The 22,810-nt window shown below is 35.9% G+C and overlaps 1 protein-coding gene across 3 annotated transcripts; it reads left to right on the forward strand.

The window, feature by feature from the left end:
• The first annotated feature begins 403 nt into the window (after positions 1–403).
• entpd1 (ectonucleoside triphosphate diphosphohydrolase 1) lies at positions 404–22,602 on the forward strand. Of its 3 annotated transcripts, none has more exons than XM_079595847.1 (10): positions 404–800; positions 16,015–16,142; positions 16,239–16,356; positions 17,544–17,694; positions 19,767–19,926; positions 20,078–20,296; positions 20,663–20,914; positions 21,009–21,116; positions 21,215–21,352; positions 21,577–22,602. In XM_079595847.1, exons 1-10 carry the CDS (start codon positions 785–787, stop codon positions 21,784–21,786), a joined length of 1,500 nt encoding a protein of 499 aa, XP_079451973.1. In that variant the 5' UTR covers positions 404–784; the 3' UTR covers positions 21,787–22,602. The 3 variants fall into 3 exon arrangements, with proteins under 3 accessions (XP_079451973.1, XP_079451975.1, XP_079451974.1); XM_079595849.1 differs by lacking the exon at positions 404–800 and adding an exon at positions 1,567–1,685; XM_079595848.1 differs by lacking the exon at positions 404–800 and adding an exon at positions 14,048–14,374.
• Positions 22,603–22,810: the final 208 nt, after the last annotated feature.

Genomic DNA, 22,810 nt, shown 5'->3' on the forward strand with positions numbered 1-22,810 from the left:
CTAAATAAGCCTCACGTCCTACATTAAAGATATCATTATACACTTTTTCTGTCCCCAGGGCATCATCTGTGTGAAAGACGTAGATACAAACAGAGACAACACAAAAGAAGAGAACAAAACATGACTTTTGTTGTGTTGATGTTTTTTTTATATGACTACCAAGGGATGTGACCGAGCTAGTTGTAACCCAGAGAGAAACAAAAATGTCTTTGTTTCTGGCCAGAGCTCTGGCAAAAGTGGTACGAACACGGTTAGTGAGGGAAGAGTGTGAATAATGATACTGTAAGGTAAGCTCTCTCTGTCTATCTCTCTCATGTACACACACACACACACACACACACACACACACACACACACACACACACACACACACACACACACACACACACACACACACACACACACACACACACACACACACTCTTTGTCAGCGTCTTTGTCTCTCTCTCTCTCTCTCTCTCTCTCTCTCTCTCTCTCTCTCTCTCTCTCTCTCTCTCTCTCTCTCTGTCTCTCTCTCTCTCTCTGTCTCTCTCTCTCACACACAGTTGAGAAGAGAGAGGTAACAGGCAGATCGTTAACATGGTTGGTGGCGGAGGGAGGGAGAAAGCTTGGCAACTGGCCCGCCCACTCATGCCCCCTAGCCTTATAAGGAACCTCAAGAATGGGAAAGACCCTCTAAGAGAGCCGAGCCAAACACCCAAACAGCACTCTGAGAGCTGGGACGAGTCTGATAGAGGGCGAGAGAGAAAGAGAGAGAGAGAGAGGATTATAGGTCGCTGCATTCATGGATGAACAAGGAGGTAAGTCTATGACAACCACTCATATGAATGCACACTTTACCATACTGGGTTCATGCAGGGCAGGATGTAATTTGGTGGACAAAGGAAGAAAGGAGCAAGAAAAAGATGTAGGTACAGAACTTCAGGACAATGTTTGGATCACATTATGGAGCTGGATAACTGGAAATATACTCAAAATGATCTGATTTTGTTTGTTTTTTTGCTCTAAATCAAGCTTTCTAAAGAAAAGACAGTAGTACTCACAAGTACTTAGTTATGAATGAATGGTCATTTATTTATCTTTGTGTGTTACTTTGGTCAGACAGTTCAAGAATCATATGTTTTTTAGATTCCCACATGCTTTTTTATTGGTTTTCTAATTAAAGATCTGTTGTTTCGCTGAACTAACTAGTTAACTATAGTGATTAAAATGACATAATTAGCATTTTGTAGCTTAAATCAGTGACATAATCTCAATGCAAGTTGCAGAAAGGCATTACACACCTCAAAACATTCTCCTTAAAGGCTTTAAAATGTTCTTTGAAGCATGCTGTTTTTTATTAACTGTTTGACAGGCTGTCAAACAGTTCAGAAGTTCATGCATCGGGTATATTTAGAAGCACTATTGTAGTTCAGGAACTGGAAAAGTGGCTGGATAATCAACCATTGTTCTGAGATCTTACACTACATTTGGTGTATAAGCAATGTAAATAAAGGAAGATAAAAAATACAGCAATCCCCTGCAGGCTGCTTGGTCGTCTGAAGCATCAGGTTTCAGCATCTGGTGTCCATCTAAGAGCTTTAGGAGAGTTTGTGCAGAACTGAGAGCGCCGAGGCAGCATCAGGAGAGAGAGAAAGATTGCATAACACCGGAGGATTTCTTCCTGAGAGTGGACAGGCCATCTGGTAACTAACATCCCACGTGTTACAAAGACAAAAAATTATTCAGTCAGTTAGTCGGAGCTGCAATATTTCTCATGGAGTTTTGCATTCTTGCACGAGGCAAGGAATTACAGGAATGCTTTCGATAGGAGAAGTTCTGTTTCTTTCTCATGCTATGAGAAAACATTTACTCACTGTGACATCTTCCACTAAGTGCCTTGAGCAAACTAAACTTCCTGTGGCTGACACAACAAGGTCAGTGTAGATGTTCCTCATTATTCCAGTCATGTGCAATTGAGGAAGTCCCACCCCTCCTGCACACGGGGCCTCTTTTAGAAGCAATTCCCTTTTATTTAAAGGGCAACACTTCAAAAATCTTTGGACAAGATATGCTTTTCAAAAGTGGAATTTGTAGAAAAATAACAAATAAAGGGACACTTATTCTGTTTAAGTAATTATTTAAATTTGAGGTGAAATATAGGACATATAGGAAAATGTTGCATGCAAAATGGATTCTTCATGACCTTAGAGTGTGGTATATTGCGTGTCATTGTAAATGGCATGTGTAGGTACAGGTCTCTATAGTCTAGTTATGAGTGATGCGTGGGTTGAGTGTGACATCAATCTTTACCACTGTCCACATATGTGGTCTTCTAAAGACACTATCCGTGAGAACATTTGTCATAGACAAACTGTGCTAGATTAAAAATCTATGAAGAGAATCATTAAGAAACTTTTCAATAAATTAATGAAAACTATCAAATGACATCTGCAAAGTATTGAATAAAAGCTCCATCTTTGCTGTTGAGAAGCTGTTGAGATGTTGCAGCTGAAATGTTGTCCATCTGACTATTGTACCTTTGCAAACTTTTCATGAAAGTAGAAGATGTGAATCATTGAGATAATGTAAGCTTACTAATACAGTAATATGTAAGCTTTACTGAAAATTCAAGTGATCACCAAAAACATTAAAAGCTGATTAACATCAATTAGGTTTCGGATCAAGTCGACACAAAATAAAAATTTACCCTATTTACTTTGTTAGCGCATATTACTAGTCTTGGTGAACAATTAATCCGTGCAAGTTAATAGTTTGCCGTGGTAATCTTTAATCAAAGTCTGAAAAGTTACTTCCGGTCTGGTTCCTTTTCTGATGATGTAGGTTTGGCGGCTTGGGTTGAAAAAGCTTAACTCCCCTCAAGCCGTTAGTCTGCTCAGCAGAGATGGAGAGGAGGAGCGCTGGAGTAAAACCCTGCCCTCTGTTCAATATTCCGTTTCACTTGGAAATACGGAACAACACTGGAGAAAAGTCGTTTGCAACTTCCGGTTCACGCTGACTTTCAAATTGACAAGTTAGGGCACATATAATACAACTTGTCCTTGTATTTTAGTTGGCTGCAAAATAAAACAAAAAGTCAAATTTTTGAAATACGGAAAGTCTCTGATAATTCAATCTGATGTGTATTTTTTAAATCATAATGTAAATCAATTAATACAGTAAATGTGGAATTACAATACATCTGTAACACACATTTTGCTCATGGCCTATTTGACTGCCAGCAAAAGCACTTTTTATGTGTCCTCCAACATCACTCTAGAATGCAGCGCTTTCTTATTTTACTTTAGATTAATCAATCAAAATCACTGGTGCGGTTGACATGCTCAAACAGATTGCAGTGTTACTTTACACAACTGCATTGAAGACATGCCTTTAAATCGGTGGTGAAGAAATTGAAATGACTGAGCAATGAAAACTATGATTAAAAAAGTATCTTGGACTACATATTTTTCAGCACTACTAACACTTTCTTATCTATTCTATTCTATTCAAAAAAATAAAAAACTGCGTTGCATTGTACTGTGAAGGGTCATAGCACTTACATACTGTTGTCCTACTGCTAGTTTAATTGCTTCTATTGTTTCTCATTTGTAAGTCGCTTTGGATAAAAGCGTCTGCTAAATGAATAAATGTAAATGTGTACATTCTAATGCAGGAAAATTACGTACTATATATCTGATCGGGCTTGACTGGTCAGGTTTAAATTGAGAAAGATGCCACAGTGAATGAAATATGTTTCTTGTTGTCAGAGATTACGTAATGTCAATGTCAATGTCAATGTCACTTTGATTTGTATAGCACTATTAAAACACCACATGTTGATCAATGTGCTTTACATAATCTCAGTAAAATAGACACAATAATACATTAGTAATGAAAAAAGAAATAAAAATTATCATCAAAAGGATGAATAGGCCATGGCAAACAAATGTCTTAAGTTGTACTTTAAAAACATGTACAGAGTCAGCGCCCCTAACATGTAACGGTAAGCTATTCCAAAATATTGGCGCTACCCCAAATGCACGATCCCCTTTCTGGCTTAACTTGGTCCTTAGAATTTTCAGCAAGTTTTGAGTTGATGATCTCAAAGTTCTTCCTGTCTGATACTCCATTAACAGATCTGATAAATAAGTCGGTGTAAGGCCATGAAGAGATTTATACACCAGTAAAAGAGGGAGCCAATGTAGAGAGACCAAGGATGGAGTGATGTGATCACGTTTTTTAATATTCATTAATAATCTCGCTGCAGCGTTTAGAACCTTTTGCAGTCGTATAATTATAGATGCCTGACTAATACCCTTGTAAAGAATTACAATAATAAAGTCTAGATGATATAAGAGCATATATCTCTTATACGTCAGACATGATTTCATCTTAGCCAAATTTCTCTGATGAAAAAAACTTGACTTTACCACATGATTATCTCTGCATTCAACTTCAGTGAGCTATCAATATAAACACCCAACTTTTTAACTCGTTCTTTAACATATAATGACAGTGGGCCGAAATTTAACTCTGCTGCATCCTGGTTCCTCTGGGGCTGAACACTACAACCTCTGTCTTATTTTCATTGGGATATAAAAAGTTAGAAGCCAGCCATGATTTAAGATCAGACAGGCAGGACATTAGAGGCTCCAGGCTACTTCCGTTTGTAAATGGTAAATATATTTGTAAGTCATCTGCATAGCAATGAAATGCGATGTCATACTTCCTAAAAATATCTCCCAACGGGAGCATATAAAGCGAAAAAAGTGTTGGGGCCAGGATAGAGCCTTGTGGCACAACACATATAAGTTATGTTGATCTCGATGTATACGGGCCAAATCGTACTGCCATGCTTCTAGCAGTCAGGTATGACTTAAACCAATTTAGGGCCTTCCCCTGAATCCCTACATACTCATAGCCGCAAAAGCAGCACCGTGTGATCTATTGTGTCAAAGGCTGCAGTTAGGTCTAATAAAACTAACATTGCTGAATCACCAGAATCCACTGTCATCAGTAAATCATTGAACACTTTTACAAGGGCAGTCTCTGTGGAATGATACTTCTTAAAACCAGACTGGTAAACTTCACCAATGATAATGATAATTGTGAGGACATATTATTCTCTTTCACAATCAGGCTTTCTTTGGTTTGTTGGCTGAGATGTTTGTGTGTCACTTAAAAAAAAAACTAATTTGTTTGTAAGCAGAGATAAAGCCTCTGTGTTACACACTATAAGAAAAAAAACCTGGCCCAATGTAAAGGATTTTTTTCACAGATGGTTTTACTGTGTTTTGAATAACACACTGCATTGTGTTGTGTTTTAGGATTAAAGGAAATGTCTGTAAACTTAACGAATAATATCCTGGTAGAAAATTTGCTTACCAGAACTTTTTTTTTTTAATGCTAAATATATGTGGAAAGCAAGTCACACTGAAATCAAAATGGACAATTCTTGTTTTGTTTTATTTTTTATGGAAAATTGCCGGATTTATTATAAATGATTTATACATGACCATCATTTTTTTTAAGTGTATGTGCCCTTTATCTTTAATCATAAAAAACTTCCCCTTCCTCTTGCAACATCTCTTCTCACTTTCATTTCATTTTGATGGTCCCTTTAACACATTCTGTTGACTATAAGTAACTTTGCACCTACTAACTCTTATTAGAGTGAAGAGTATTAGTAGACTGGTAGTGTTAGAATAAGTTGACACATAAGCCGCCTTCCCACCGCAGGAACTTTCCCCAGGAACTACACTGTAAAAAAATATTTTCAGGATTTGTTATCACAACTTTTTATCTTTTGTCAAATTAACTTCGATAACTAATGTGTGAAGATAACATACTATTTTGAGTTTTTGTTTATTAAACCATTCTTCTTCATTGTTTTAACTAAAATCACAATGAACTAAACATTTTAAGGCAACCATGGTAACTTGCTTTTTTAAGTTAAACCAACATTTTTTTTTATATATAGTGTAGGAACTTAGGGGTGGTACTTGGTGTGTTTACACCGCAGGATCAAGGGTCTAAATTAAGTTCCCGGTAAATATTTCCCCCTCTGAAAGTCCCTGCTGGCGAGGTAGTACTTTTTCGGGGGAACATGCTGATTGGTTGAGTTCACGCCGCATTTTGACTGTTGACTCCACGCAGCATTTTATTTTATCAGCCATTTTTTAAAAATCGCGGTTCTTGGCTTCGTGCAGTAAGAGTTGTCTGTCTGCAAATATGGAATTTAATAAAAAATACGACCGGCAACTGGAAATGGCAATCCGCAATGAAAGCAAATAGTCCCTCAAGGCTCAATTCTTGCGCCACTCCCATGGGCGTCGGAACCATTGTATATGGGTGGGACAAGACCCACCCACTTTTTAAGAACAATGATATTGGACCCACTCACTTTTACATTCAGCGCATATGTCTGTTCGCTTTTCAGAGCGCCGTCAGTCAAATCCATTCCACTTGAGGAACGCCCTAATGAATTAAACTTTATTTCCGCTGAAATCGCTACATTATATTTCTCAACGAGCCGCAACTGACGAAAATAACCGCCCGTTGTACCCTTCCAGTCAAATATCGCATTGCAAACATCAATAACAGCTTTAAGTTGTCAATGTTGGCAAATGACCATGGTATCAGCGGGATAATCCATGGATAGCTGTGCATTTAATGCACGACGTGCATGGAGGCAAAGAACAGGCCGACGTGAAGCCGAGTTTAGTTTACTTTTTTAATTAAAAGGCACCAGAATACATGAAATGGCATTTACTCCAATAAAAAAAATTCTGGAGGAGGACCCACCCACTTTTTTTTTGCTTCCGACGCCCATGCCCACTCCTATTAAACCTGTACATGCTCCCAATGATCCAAATAACGAGAAAGAACCAAATTGCTTACCACAGCTATGCAGACGACACGCAGATCTACTTAACCCCATCGCCTATCGATTACAGCCCCATTGACTCCCTGTTCCAATAGATTGATGAAGTAAACCATTGGATGTGCCAAAACTTTCTTCAGTTAAACAAAGACAAAACTGAAGTCATTGCATTTGGAACCAAAGATCAAGTTCTCAAGGTAAAAGTGAATCCCCTACCTTCACTCTAGGGGTCAAACAACAACAAAATCAAGTCTGGAATCTTGGTGTGTCTCTAGAGTCAGACCTTAGCTTCAGTAGTCATGTCAAAGCAATAACTAAATCAGCATACCATCATCTGAAGAATATTGCAAGAATTTGATGCTTTGTTTCCAGACAAGACTTAGAGAAACTTGTGCATGCTTTCATCACCAGCAGGGTGGATTATAGTAATGGACTCCTCACTGGCCTTCCCAAAAAGACCATAAAATAGTTGCATTAGCTCGTACAGAACAGGATTCTGAGTAGAACCAGAAAAAATGAACATATCACACCAGTCCTCAGGTCTTTACACTGGCTACAAGTTACATATAGGATTGATTTTAAAGTATTATTACTGGTATAAACTGGTGGTATATAATTTCAATGGCCTAGGACCTCTATACATTGCAGATATGCTCACTGAATATAAACCCAACAGATCACTCAGATCTCGGTGGAAATTTCGGTGGAAACGCGGCTATAGTTGCAAAGTTACTTATAGTCAGTAGAATGTCTGTTGGAGGATCATCACAATAAAGAGTTAGCAGGTATTAAGCAGACAGTCTACTAATACTCTAATAAGACTTAGTTAAAATGTAGTTGCAAAGTTACTTATAGTCAGCAGAATGTTCAAAAGGGACCATCAAAATAAAGTGTTACCCTCATCTCTTCTCTGATGATGCGTTCACTGCTCTGTGGGTGGGGCAACCTGTCAATCACATAAGATCACAGCAATAGCAAACTATAACAATTCAATTATCCAATCTATTCCCGATGGACACAATCAAGTCCCGCCCAACATTCTTTCTTGTTCGAAAAGCCGATTCCCTCGTGTATACGTCACAATAGGGAAGAAAAGACTATTGTGACTTCCGTTTCATGCTGAGGATTTGTTTTTTAGATTTAAAATATATTTAATATAAACCTTCTAATTAAATATAGTACATATTACATAATGTACTTCAAAGATGAACAAAAAACAATTTCCAAACTTAAAATACATTAGTTAATGCATATAAATATATAAATAAATGTATTATTTAAAAAACAATAATATTTATATAAAGATATTTATGTAAAGATATTTAGATCGACAATATGTAAAAAAAATATGATGTATTTTGAACTTTTATATTAGCAATTCATTTCTGGACATTATTGTGCATTATGAAATACTAGTTTTAAAACGATGAGATGTTCTGTAGTCATTAGTCATTTCACAACTCAGCGACACAGACGCACTCACTTCCTCTAACCCCCAAACCACCCACAACAGTTGAACTAAACATCCTTTTCTGGCCCATGCAGGAAGACTGTCCAGAAATATATCTGAGGCGCTGAAATGTATACATCATACTTTACAAGGTCACTTCATTTAATACACAGAGGTAATAAGGCGGTGTGTAGTTGTGTAGAACTTTACATAGTCTCCTAAAACAACAAATAATGGATGTCATAATTTGGCCTTTCCTGTTATGACAAAAACATCCTTATCTTGGTTGATTATGGAGATCAAAGCTCAGATCTTAACCACTTTCCCCAAACCATAACACTAAAGAAGAACACTAAGATTTTGAACTGGCATGTCTCTCTTCCGAAGAAGGTTAGTGGAAGACGTCTGCTGGGAATCTGTTCTTCTCAGACATCATGTGTTTGTGCTGACAAGCCCATGTTAACCACAAGATCTCACTGGCACGCGCTTCAAACATGGGTGTGACAAAAACTATTCTCTCTTATGGAAATTCTGAGTGCAAGTTTTATAAACCGCTAAACCAGACACTTTCAGTTGGCTCATTTCTCAGTCTGTAAGACTGAATGAACCTCATAATGTGTAATCTAAAGAGCTTGGCTCTCACATAAAAACAGTCTGATTGCTTTCAAATGGACTTAGATAGCATATAGTAAAGTGGCAAGAAAGGCACAATTTATTTTATTACCTCAAAGCATTACACACGGATGAACGGGAAATGTACACTCAATGGAAAAGCATTTGTTGTAAGTCTTGAATGACTGCTAGCTAAAAGGTATAGTGAGGGCAAAAATACTTATGACGTGATATTACAGGGTCTCATCAGTGTAAGCTCTGGATCAGGCCATGTTATTTATTCACACCACTTACTGTTGGCGGAATGCGCTGTGTGTGGGATTCGCACCTGTCAGCATGAGAGTTCGTTTTCAGATAGTGTTTATCGTCCTGTCTGCTTCATAAATCCTAGATCTTAGCATACTTCCCTGCTGGCAGATGCAAAAAAGAAAATTTTCGAAAGGCAAAAAACATCTTCCTTTATTGACGACTATTCAAATGTAGACGTTTTTTATTACAAAGTAAACTGTATTATACTTTTTTTTTATTTCATTCATTTTTATTAAATAATAATATGAATTTTACATTTCATGTTGAATTCATTACAAATAATATTTTAAAATATGGCGTTAAGGTATATTTACACAGGCAGTTTAATGAAGATCAGAGGTGGCATGAATAGCATGTGAAAAAATGAAACAGGAAACACTTTAAAAATAAAGTCTCTTTTGTTAACTTTAGTTAAGGATGAGCAATAGCCTACATTTGATATTATATTTATTAATCTTTGTTAATGTTAAATTAATCAAAATAAAATTGTTCATTGTTTACAGTGCATTAACTAATGTTAGCAAATACAACATTTGATTTCCGTAATAAAAGTTTAAATTAACATTAATAAGATTAATAAATGCTGTAAAAGTATTGTTAATTCTTAGTTCATGTTAACTATAGATAACTAATGTTAACTAATGAAACCTTAAAGGATTAGTTCACTTTAAAAAAAAAATTGCTGATAATTTACTCACCCCCATGTCATCCAAGGTGTCCATGACTTGCTTTCTTCAGTCGAAAATAAATTAAGGTTTTTGAGGAAAACATTCCAGGATTTTTCTCAATATAATGGACTTCAATGGCAACCAACGGTTTGAAGGTCCAAATGTCAGTCTCAATCATATTTATATGTATCTGTGTCAGTTTATTGTTTAAAGTGGTCCTTAGATGTGCATATGATTATTGATACGTGTATTAGTCTTTGCCCGTTCGCTTTGTAAACACGTCTTGCGTGGCGCATGTTAGAGATGGTACAAGACGGGCATTTGTGGTTAAAAACTAAAAAGTATATAATTTTTATTTATTTTTAGTAAATGACCGATCGTTTCGCTAGATTAGACCCTTATATCTCAACTTGGATCGTGTAGAGCCTTTGAAGCTGCATTGAGACCTATGATTGAGACATTTGGACCTTCAAACTGTTGGTGAAGTCCATATTGAGAAAAATCCTGGAATGTTTTCCTTAAAATGTTTTTCCTTTTCGACTGAAGAAAGAAAGACATCTTGGATGACATGGGGGTCATTAACAGTAAATTATCAGCAAATTTTTTGAAAGTGAACTAATCCTTTAAGTGTTACCATGAAATTATACTCTAAATATGAAACTAAAACTCCAAGCAGGTGGCGGCAATCAGTGAGTCATTCAGTCATTCATTCAACCGATTCATTCAAACTGCTGATTCATTCATCCTTACGGCTATCTGAAAGTTTAACAGTGTAAGTATATTTTTTTCTGCACAACTATAATTTAATCTCTGATGACTGAATAAGTGCAGTTTACCTTTATTCCACACTGATACACAATGATGAAGTGACGTTTTACTCATTGTCACCGCAGGCAGAAAACAAAACACTCAGCAAAACTTGAATGACTCAGTGAGTACTGACCACAATCAAACATTAGTGTCACTGTCACTTGACGGTGGATCTGGTGAAGAAGCTGTCAGTGATCAAAATATTGATTTTGAAGATGTTGTAAGGGATAGTTTTGAGAATATGTTTGAGATTGTGAATATGAGCTAGATGCTGAACGTACTGAAATGAGAACATTCAGTAATGAAACACCTTTGTGTGTTGCTCAGAGACGCACAACAAAACGTAACACGAATTAATCATTTTAACACATTGTTTTTCCATAATTAATCGCACCAATTTAACACGTTAAAGTGACGGCCCTATCATAGTATATGTTGTAGTGCCTTAAAAAACTCAAAACGCATGAAGAAAAAACTTTTATAAATCACAATGCCATTTTATGCTATCAGATAATCCAGGTACTTTGTTTATTGTAATCTAAACCACATTTAAATGAGGAATAGAATTTCGTTCTTTCATCGTTTGAAAGAAAAGCTACTGCATCTGATACACGACAACATGAAACAACCCAAAGACGTCACAACTTGACACCTTTGTTATCAGGCTTTCTCACGAATGTTTTGCTAGAACCACTGTCAGAGTTCTCTATGTAGGATGTGAAGTGACACATATCAATATTTACCATGTCTCAAGAGTGTCACATTGACTTGGATTACCTCATACAAGCTCAGGTACCTAAGGCATGTTAGTGCAGGTGAACCTTACAGAGAAGATATTAAACCTGATGTAACACGTTTAGTCACGGATTTCGACATGACTCTTCAGTCTGATGAGACATAATGAAAACCTACAACAAAGAAACCTTTTAGTGTGTGTTTCCCTTTTGTCAAGAGGAAATGCATCAACGTTCAGTTAAGTAAGGCAAGCAACACACCACTGGTGCAAAATACTGTTTTTGGCCGATGTTTCTATATCAGTAACAACTTGCATTTGGCATAAACTCAGGGACATTTTGCTCTGAGGTGATGCATTTTTTCTGTCTGGAAGAATGCAATAAACACAGTGTAGAAGAGTGTTTGTCCACAAAATACCATTGATTGAGTTGTTTGGTTCTAATGTTATTTTGTTAGCATAACAGCGTTTTTTTTTCGCAATCTGCTAACGTTCTGTCATGACAAGCGACGTATTCCCAAGAGGCCTGAAAGGAAAATAGAGGATGACTTGATCAGAAGTGAAAAGCATTTTCCATATGTAAAGGGTTGGGCTATTGCCAAAGTTTTAAATTTGATTACTGCATAAAATAATACAAATACTGCATAAACATGCATGAAAAACACCAAGGCTAATGTTAATCTTAGTTTGCAGAGCAATAAAACAGGGCTGTTCAGTCCATGGGAATAGGTTAGCATGGTTAATTTACCGTGGATTTCCTCTGACTTTACCACAAGGATGTAAATTTAAGTTCTCGGTAAATCAGACAGTTGTCGTAGTTCTTATAGCAATTTGTTGGCTGCTTACAACCAATGCTCTTCTGTGTTTAAGAACTCCAAACTGGACAGCTGCAAAGTGCATTACTTGCATGTACAGCTGTTTTTCTCAGACAGTGTTTTTGGTTTTGTGCAATATGACTTATGACATATGTTTAGTTCTGTGCAAAATCTGCTTAGTCTGCTTAGTCTTAACAGACCAGTCTTATATCGATGTGACTTTGGACACTTAGCAGTGTCTCTTGGTGTTTAAGAACTTAGCAGTTTCTTAGCTCACTTTACATTGTACAATAGATAGTAACAGTTAAAAAAGACCAGGCTACTAGGATTCAAAAGTAATTCATACTTGAAATGGATGCATTAAATTGTTTATAAGTGACAGTTAGACATTTACCCCCGATTTCACAGACAAGACTTAAACATAGTCCAAGACTAAAATGTAAGTTTGAGCTGGTTTAACTGAAAGCAACTTGCACTGACATATATTAAAATGTGTCAGTGCCATTGTTTTGTCTCAAGATGCAAACCAGGCCTTATCATTTTACACTTGTTTCTTGAGCACCAAATCACCATAATGATTATTACTGAAGGATCATGTGACACTGAAGACAGAAGTAGTCACTGGAATAAATTATAAAATATATTACTGTTTAAACTACTGTTTTTCTGTATTATGTTTAAAGAAATCTCACCAACACTCTAATCTAACAATGAGTGTTTTCATTGTGTCCAGGCAACACTGCAGTTTATCAACACAAACAGGCTTTTAATTCAGGGAAGGAAACCAATAATAAGGAACCTGAACAAGACAATAATAAGGAACCTGAAATAACACTTACAAAGACAGAGACTGATCACTTTCCATATGAGACTTCTCAGGACAATGACGGACCCTGATCCACTGAGTAAAATATTTGGGTGGAATATGTTGTAAAGAAAACAACAGAGCAGTTTGTTCTGGATAACAGCACCTTCCACATGAGTCAAAAGAATAATATTTGGTCTTCATTTAATAATCACCCTCGTGTTGTTCCAAACCCGTATGACCCTTATGTCTCTTACGGAAAACACAAAGTGAACTGTATTCTTAAATCTGACCACTTCTCTTCATGCACTGCATTTACAGCATGCAGCATGATGCCATTTCCCCGAACAAATAGCACTGCTGTGCTTGCTAGGGAATAAACAAAATCGTCTTGCCCTCATTGCATTCACTTCTCTGGAACACAGAGGGTGAATTTACGAGGAATACTCTGGGAATTTTTTTTCCATAAAGGAATGGGGCTGTCAAGCTATAAAAATTACATAAAACTGTCATAAAATGAATAATTTGGTGTATTCCAGATCTTCAGAGAAACAGACTGGAATTTAAGTTCAATTTTAATTTTTAGTTGAGCTATTGCTTTAAGGGAACAACAGCTGAGCTATTTGGTCTGGAAAATAACATAATGCTGCTACATGCAGGGAATGAAGGAAAGTGGTTATTTAAAAGCGAGTTATTTTTGTATCTCATTTCTGACATAAACAGTACTATATACTGTACATGCTTGCATGAACTGGACACATCTTTCATTCATTGTGTCCTCTTATGAAGACAGTTTCCCTAATTATTTTTTAATAAAACGTTTTAATAAAAGTTAAATTCCAAGAAATAAAAACAATTAAATAGTTAAGATGTGGTTTACAGTCTTCAGACCTTTAATGTTTCCCAAACACTTGGATGCCACTGACTTGCATGCCAAAGACAGAAGCTTCAGTTCCAGAGACAGATCAGTATGCAGCTCCACACACAGATTCTCTAAAGTGGTTCAGTTGCAAAACGAGTGCACGACTCACTGCACTAGGGAATTCCGCTCACTGCCGCCCGTGACGTCACTGCAAGCCTGCATGGCTCCACATGCACAATGGGTGTTTCCCCAAAATCACACGCATATTTTTTGCCAAGCAAAGATGCAGTTACGCACACAGGTGTGATTAGTCGTTACTCAAATATAGAAATCCTGATACTGAAAAGTGGTCAGGAATCTAATAACACTCACTTCACTGGGACTTACCGCACAAACCTCGACAATCGTTGACACCGTTCTCAGCGCCGTGCGCGTGTCCTGATGGGTAGGTGAAAAGGCGCAGCAAGGCGCGCGGATTGAAATGCTTCAATCCTGGCATTTATTTTGTAACTACTTTCCGCTTCATTGCATGACATCATGCGAACCTGTCCTTTTAAGCAAACCTTATCAGATGTGGCTTTGTTGGGCTTGCAAGGACTAGAACTAGGCCTAAACTAATAGCGTACAGGGGAGACCTGTTATTTTTTAATGTGTGCCACTGTGCCTCAAACGTATTTCCATATGTGTCTGCTTCTAATTAAAGTAGTGTGGAAACTAATAGTTTTGTAGATGTCTCGTTAAACTGGAGTGTACCTACACATACAACTTTACCAGAGTTTGAATAACTGAAAACATGATCATTTTAAATCTTGTGCACAAATGTATTGTAATCAGATTAAGTTGTAATTAATTGTCATACCCCATCAACATCCTTATTTAATACATTTTTAAGCATTTTTACTTGAAAATGGGAAATACCCCAGAACAAATTAGCCTCTAAAAACTTGCGCTGATGTTATACATTAGATTTAGATTATACCAGTTCAGTTATAACTTTAACTAACATGATCATCACAAATTAAATTGAGACAGATCTGAAAGAATAATTACTTCAAACTTGTTTTCATGTTAATCATTTATAATTGTATAGCTTATGTGTGGACCTCATGAGGGAGGAGGTCATGATAGTGATTTCATTTCTAATTGGTTAATGGTGCTATATCCATTACTGCAACATTCCCTGTTCCCCCCTAGGCTGAATTCATTGATGTACAAAGTTGAGTAGCTGATTTAAATAAACGAAACCATCAAAATAATAACATCACAGTGGTTTCATAAACGTATAATAATATTACCTTTAATTTAGCTTTTATTTTTTTAATCATCTCATACCAAAATAATTGAATTAGTCACTCAGAACCCAAAATTCACATTCTTTGCTGCACGGAATCACTTTTCCCAAGGGTAGCCTACTTATAACATTTAGCCAAAATGAACTATCAATCCATCCATCCATTCTCCACGCAGCTTCTCCTACGCTCATGGGAATTCTCAGCATTTTGGGCTAAAGACAGGGAAACACCCTAGACAGATGTCCTGTCCATCACTGAAATAAAGAAAATATCCTGTTCGTATTTTCCAAGTTATTCATTGGAGCAAGGAAAATTCTCCTGATCTGTTAAATATGTATCAATCTAAAACGCGAATGAAGGGCTTTATTGTATGCACAGTGGGAAGACAGCTGTAAAGCCCAGCAGAATACACAGTGCCATCATGCTTTTAATCCCTGTTTGTTTTTCCATTAAAATGCCAGTAGGTATTACTGTTTGATTTATTTTCTTTTAACACCTAAAAAGCCTCACCAAAACACAATAAGTACTTCACACTAGACTGCATTATAGATTTTGAAAAAAAAACACACACACAAACTGAGTTTGCATTAATGGAGAATTGAATGATATTGACATTGAGCATGTTGTTAATAATTTAAAAGGCTACTGTACAGTTCTGTAACACAGATATGAAATACATTTTAGTTAACAACATTTACGTATTTTTTCAGCTCACACTGTAAAAAAGACTAAATACTAGTACTTAAATACTAGGCTATCATAAGTGTAAATTGTCAATCTTATCTCTTTTTAGAAGTAAAAGTCAAGAACCCATGGCACAGGCCGGCGTTCATCTTTCTGGCTGCTTTTATCATCCTGGGGATCGTCATCATGGTGGCCATTTCTGTCGTCCAGAACAAACCTTTACCCCAGAAGTACAAGGTATGACTGACACTTTGAGTGAACCATATACTGGCTGTTAATCAGATTAGATTTGTATAGACTTCACTAATGCAGTGGTTCCTGTTCACTTGACAGTATGGAATAGTTCTGGACGCAGGCTCCTCGCACACCTCTGTGTTTATCTATGAATGGCCTGCCGAGAAGGAGAACAACACAGGCATGGTACAGCAGAAACACACCTGCAATGTAAAAGGTACATGATCCCTAATTTACTCTGCAGAGGCCAAGATCTGGATTGAAATTCAACTAAAACCGAAAAATAATTCTGGATAAATTTGTTTTTTTAACTACATGAAAGGGATAGTCCAACCAAAAATGAAAACTATCATCATTAGTCACCCCCATGTGTGTTGGTGCGTTCAAGTCATGTCGAAAAGATCGTATAATGAGTTGAATGCACATGAACGCCACCATAAAGCCGTAAATACGAGTGGGAAGCTTGTGATTTTCTTTAAGCCCTGATTGTGAGTCGTGAGTTTGGATCATGGAATTCCACAATACTGTAAAAAAATTATATGATCAATAAGTTATGTCAACATATGTTTTTACATTTCTTTAACTCATCAAAATAAGTTAAGCAATGTTCAACTTTTTTCCCATAAGTTGAAAATGACTTAAACATAAGATGATTGTACTTAATTTAAGAAAGCACTCTTTTTTTACTGTGTAGGTACAGTATTTAGCAGTGACATTGTCAGGCTTTTTTATTTACAACAAAATAAGCTAATTCAATGCAAAAATAGTAGCATTGTAATATAACAACATAATATGTAATAATAATTTTTAAAGTGGCTTCATAAATTATTTAAAAACATTCAAAAGCTAAATGCACCTGATATACTTTCTTTGTTCTTCATTTTCTAGAAGTAGATTGTATTTTAATTAAGAGACCGCATCTTGCTCAGACAAAAGTGACTTGAACGCACATGACATCGTAAACACAACTTCCCAACTCGTAAATACGAACTTCCCAGGAGGACTTGAATGCACTATGTGTGACTTTTTCTACCGTGGAAAAATAATATTAAGTAAAAATAGATATTTAGCAGATTGTCCAAGCTGCTCTTTTTCCATACAGTCACTGATTTTTTATTAAATGACGATTTGAATTTCAGCCTTTTACTCACACAAAGCTATCATATGTCTTTCCGAAGTCTTGAAAAATATTTATATAATAATTTATATATTCATGGTACTTTTGTCCTTCCTAATGCTGATTGGCAGCTCCTGGTCCCCATCCACTTTAATTGTAGAGCAGTTAGACAGTCTGCTAAACTTCTTCTTCACTGTTCCATGAAAGACAAAGTCAGGAGTTTAATTTACTATCCCTTTAGTAGTTTGTCAACACCACATAATTTCCAACAACATTTTGCTTACTAGGCAAAGGCATCTCCAGTTACGATGCTGATCCAGATGGGGCTGGCAAATCTCTGCAGGACTGCATGGTGGAGGCCAAGCAAATAATACCTGCGCACAGACACACGGAAACCCCTGTGTACCTGGGAGCCACGGCAGGCATGAGACTGCTCAAGTAATCACTTTTCAATATTCTCAATTCTCAATCCTATTTATAAATATGAATCAATGATGAATTGTCTTTATTCTGTAATTATCCTACAGGTCAAATGTTTGAAATAATTTAGAATAAAAAAAAAAAAGTTTTTGAAAGAAGTATCTTATGCTCACCAAGGCTGCATTTATTTGATCAAAAAATAATAATAAACAGTAATATTGTGATTTTTTTTTTCTGAGATGGCAAAGCTGAATTTTCAGCATAATTACTCCAGTCTTCAGTGTCACATGATCTTTCAGAAATAATGATAATATGCTAATTTGGTGTTCAATTATTTTAATTATTTATAATGTTTTTTGTTTGTGTGGAAATTATTTGATGAATAAAAAGTTCTAAAAAGAAAAAAAGAATTTTAAATATAAATGTTACATTTTAAAACATGAAATTGAAACCAGTTATTTGATTTTGTAATAAAATTTCACATTATTCCTATTTTTACTGTATTTTTGATCAAATAAACACAGCCTTGATGAGAATAAGAGACTTCTTTCAAAACCATTAAAAAAATCTGAATTATTCCAAACTTTTGGTATAATGCAAATTATTTATTTGAACAATTTTACTAAAGGGGTCACGACATGAGAAATCAAATTTGCTTTGATCTTTTGACATACAAGAGGTATTTGTCCTATTAAAACATCCCGCAAGTTCCAGAGCTAAAAACTTCCTCATCATTATATAAACAAAGCATTTACTTACAGTAATCAAGCTCCAAAAAAACAGCTTGTTTGGATATTAGGGGACTTGTGATGTCACATGAGCAAATGTATTTGCATATGCCTGCCCCCAGAGCAAGACATCGGCAAGTAGCATCGACATCATCGTACCACAGGCCTCGCCCCTAGTGTTCAGTCACTTAATGGCTGACACTTGCCTACACGAGCGTCTTGTCAAAAGCAAATAGAGCTCATTATAATCACTGACACTGTCTACAGTGGATACAGTATGCAGATGCCCGTTCACTTTACTCTACGCGCTTGAGTCTGCCGACAAGAGGAAAGATGGAAAATTAAATAGAAACCTAAAGAAACGTTCGCTTTGACGCATCCTGTTAAAACAGCTCATTTGTGTCTCTGTACAGACTTTAGAAGGATACCAGCCTCAGAAAAAAGTGGATGGTTTGTAATTTTTAATGTCATCCTGGATCGCGTCAGAGGATTATATGTTTGTTCAGAGAATTTGACAACAGGTTGTTTTGTAAACGAGGCACAGTGTAATGGAGAGTTCGCAAAGAAACTTTTGTTGGATGTATCGGATCTGACAGCAGCTGCATCGCAAATCGAAAGTAAACCTACATTTACCATAATGTAAAGTAAAGTAAAGTACCATGAAGTAAACCATAATGCTTTGTCTGTAAATTGCGGTTTTATATGTTTTCAAAACACTTTCTGCGTGCAATAGAGAGTGGGCGTGGATACTGTTTCCTATGCAATTACATTAGCCAATCATAACAGTGGTCATTTACTGACAAGCCTTAAAGGGATAGTTCACCCCAAAATGAAAATCGTCATCATTTACTCACCCTCAAGTTGTACCAAACCTGTGTGAGTTTCTTTCTTCTGTTGAACACAAAATAATATATTTTTTAAAAATGTCGGTAACAGACAGTTGATGGTAGACATTGACTTCCATAATAGAAAAAAAAACAAAAAAACTATGGAAGTCAATGGCTATCTACTGTCTGGTTACCAACAGTCTTCAAAATATCTTTTGTGTTCAACAAAATAAAGAAACTCATAAAGATTTGGAACAAAAAACTAACAGGATGAGTAAATGATGACAGAATTTTCCTTTTTGGATGAACTACCCCTTTAAAAGAGGCGCCCCTTAAAAACTGACCATTTCAGACAGGGGTCAGAATGAAGGTTGAAAATAATAGTTTTTCTGCACATTATTTTGCACAAAAAAACCCAACACAAATATATAAGTGAACCTCAAGGAACATATTAAAATAATAATAAAAAAATCTATGTCATGATTATTTAATTAATTGTTTAGAGATGAAGTTCAATAATATCTATTTTCTCAAGGATGAAGGATGAAGCCGCCTCAGAAAAGGTACTGACCTCGGTAGAACATTCACTGAAGACGTACCCCTTCTCCTACCAGGGAGCTCGTATACTTTCTGGCCAAGAGGAGGGAGCTTTTGGATGGATCACCGTCAATTACCTGAGCGAAAACCTAAATAAGGTATGCTGGGGTTTTTTTTCCATCTGGGTTTAGTAATCTTTCAAATTTGTAAATCAGTGTGAATTACTTATCTAGTATAAAAATGAACAGTGAAACAAACAATTTCAGTGTGAAAAGGAGAATGATGTCAGCTCCTGTGTTTCTCATGCAGCCCACAGGGACTCTAGGAGCTCTGGACCTGGGTGGCGCCTCTACTCAGATAACCTTCATACCGCAACAGGACATTGAATCGAATGACAATTCCATTGACTTTAGGCTGTATGGAAACGATTATCACCTGTACACCCACAGCTTTCTCTGTTACGGGAAGGACCAAGCTCTCAAGATTTCTATGAGCAAGAAATTAGTGTCATCACATGCTGCTTACAAGGTATGATTGTCATTGCAATTGAAAAATAAATATATGTTTAAAGAAAAGATGTAGACTTGCGTAAAATCCCCCTATTGCATATTGTATAAAATTGAGTGTTGCATTGATGCAATATATGTACAGTACCCTTTTAATGCATTTACTGTACATATATGATGCCTACATTGCAAAGCCATTACAATATTGTACAGCAAACATTCGATTTGAGAGGGACAATGAAACATTTAGCTGCATTTTGGTTCTTTACTTTAGCTTTGGTTGAAGTTAACTATTGTTTTTTTTAATGAATATTTTAAGGATAGATATAGACCACACTTGACTCTAATATTGTATCTTATATTCTTAAATATTTTCTTCTTCCCTAAGACAGACCCCATTGAGTTAAGGGATCCTTGCTTCCACCCTGGATATAACATCACCAAGACAGTTCAAAGTGTCTTCGATACCCCTTGTATTAAAGCAGTGAACTTTTCATCTGGATATATCTCTCATGTGGGGTTGGGGAATTGGTCTCAGTGCCAACAATCGATCAGAAAGGTTTTCAATACCAGCCGTTGTGCTTACTCAAAATGCTCTTTCAATGAGGTTTTCCAGCCTTCTGTTGATGGACAATTTGGGGTAAGAAACAATGAAGATTGTTTGGATAAATTTGAATGGCTGGTTGCAAATCAAAACTAGTTTTAATAAACAAACATGCTATTTGATTTTCTAGGCTTTTTCTGCTTTTTTCTTTGTGATGAACTTTTTGAATCTGACCAGTAATTCATTAGCTACAACCAAGCAGAAGCTGGCAACATACTGCTCTACTCCATGGGGAAAGGTGAAGTGGTTTATTTACTGTCTTTGAAAGATGTTTTAAAACGGTCGCATTTTGTTGGGACATGGATGTCTAAATGTGAACTTGCTTGACTTTTATAGATAGTAAAAAATCATCCCGGTACAAAAGAGAAGTATCTTTCAGAATACTGCTTCTCAGGAACATACATACTCACTCTTCTGGAAGACGGATACAATTTCACCTCTGAAAACTGGAAAGACATCCGTTTCATTAAAAAGGTAAGCATGGTGGAAATTAAAAATTATTTCTCATCAAAGAATATGTATTTAGACACTTAAGACACATTAAAAATGTATTTTCAGAACATTTTCATAGGTTTAGGTACAAATTAAAATCAATTTAATACTTTTAATACTGAAGCACTTTTATTTTACAGTAAAAGGAATTGTATAAAAATAGTTTTGGGGCCACACGTTGTGTCATAACTACTTTCTTTTTGCAGATAAGAGACAGTGATGCTGGCTGGACATTAGGTTACATGCTTAACCTGACCAACATGATCCCCGCTGAAGCTCCAGACACTCCCCTGATGCCTTATGGGGGATACGTCACATTTATGATCCTCTTCACACTTTTTATACTTGTTCTCCTTCTTCTGGCCTACCTGTATTTCCGTCAGTCCTCTAGAAAAGCCCAGAAAGGCATAATTTAGATGGACATTTTGCTGTGGTCTCTTAATACTGAATGTTTATTTCTGCAGAGAAAAAAAAATCATGTTTTGAATTTATGTTCTTACATTTCAAAGAATTTGGACACCATACCTCATGTGAAGGATAAACAGGTTTTGTGAGAGAGAAGGGTTATAAGTTCCACTGCAACTCTATTCCCCTTTGTGGTTTTTGTGACCAAATAAAAGTTTTCTTAAAAAAAAATCAAGTCATAAGTACAGGTTAGTTTTTGGGGAGCTGGATGAAAGAGGGTTGCTGAGCTTTCCTAAAAGGAAAAGTGCACTGACATTCAATATATATCGTGTGCCTTTAGTCTGTATGAAAGTTCTCCCAATTTATAGAAAAGCACATATCTTCTTGATGCCAGTATCTTTTACTTTTTTACTTGTTATAAAGAAAGGTCTCTGATTGTAGACCTTATTTTGCATAATGGTCATATGAATATCACTGGATATCATAAGCATTGTTTTCAGCATAGCACTTATTTTTTTTACAAATTGCAAAATGGAGAGACATTTTGCTAGGTCTGTCAGTGCATGTTTTTTTAGTTTTTTTTTTAGCTGTTTCTTACTTTTTATTGCAATGTTTTTTTTATATAAAGTTTTTACATACAATGATGTAACAGGAGAGGTCAAATAATCCTTTGTGCTAAAAACATTTGTTCATGTCTGCTTCTGTAAGGCACATTCTGTATGAATTTCCTGTGTATGGCCCTGAAGTGATATGTAAAATTATGTGAGATTTTGTTTTTATATATTTAAACAGTACCTGTAGCAAATTTCTATTAAATCTACAAATGACGGGTTGTGTATATATTTTATTTTTAATCACATATAATTATATATATATATATATATATAATTTATTACAAAATAAATTAATTTATTTGATATATATATATATTTTTTTTTTTTACATTATAAATTATTTACTCTCACTTTTTCAAATGAATGTCCTTGGCAATTATTAGTGTTAAAAAAATTAAATCTTACTGACCCCCACATACTA

The sequence above is a fragment of the Phoxinus phoxinus genome, assembly GCF_949152265.1.
Source record: "Phoxinus phoxinus genome assembly, chromosome: 21".
NCBI classification, from domain to species: Eukaryota; Metazoa; Chordata; class Actinopteri; order Cypriniformes; family Leuciscidae; genus Phoxinus; species Phoxinus phoxinus.

Bases quoted from the DNA above. Each gene is read 5' to 3' on its own strand.
- entpd1 (XM_079595847.1), top strand. The intron at 20,297-20,662 runs GTATGATTGTCA...TTCTTCCCTAAG, and splicing joins CATCACATGCTGCTTACAAG to ACAGACCCCATTGAGTTAAG. The intron at 20,915-21,008 runs GTAAGAAACAAT...TTGATTTTCTAG, and splicing joins CTGTTGATGGACAATTTGGG to GCTTTTTCTGCTTTTTTCTT.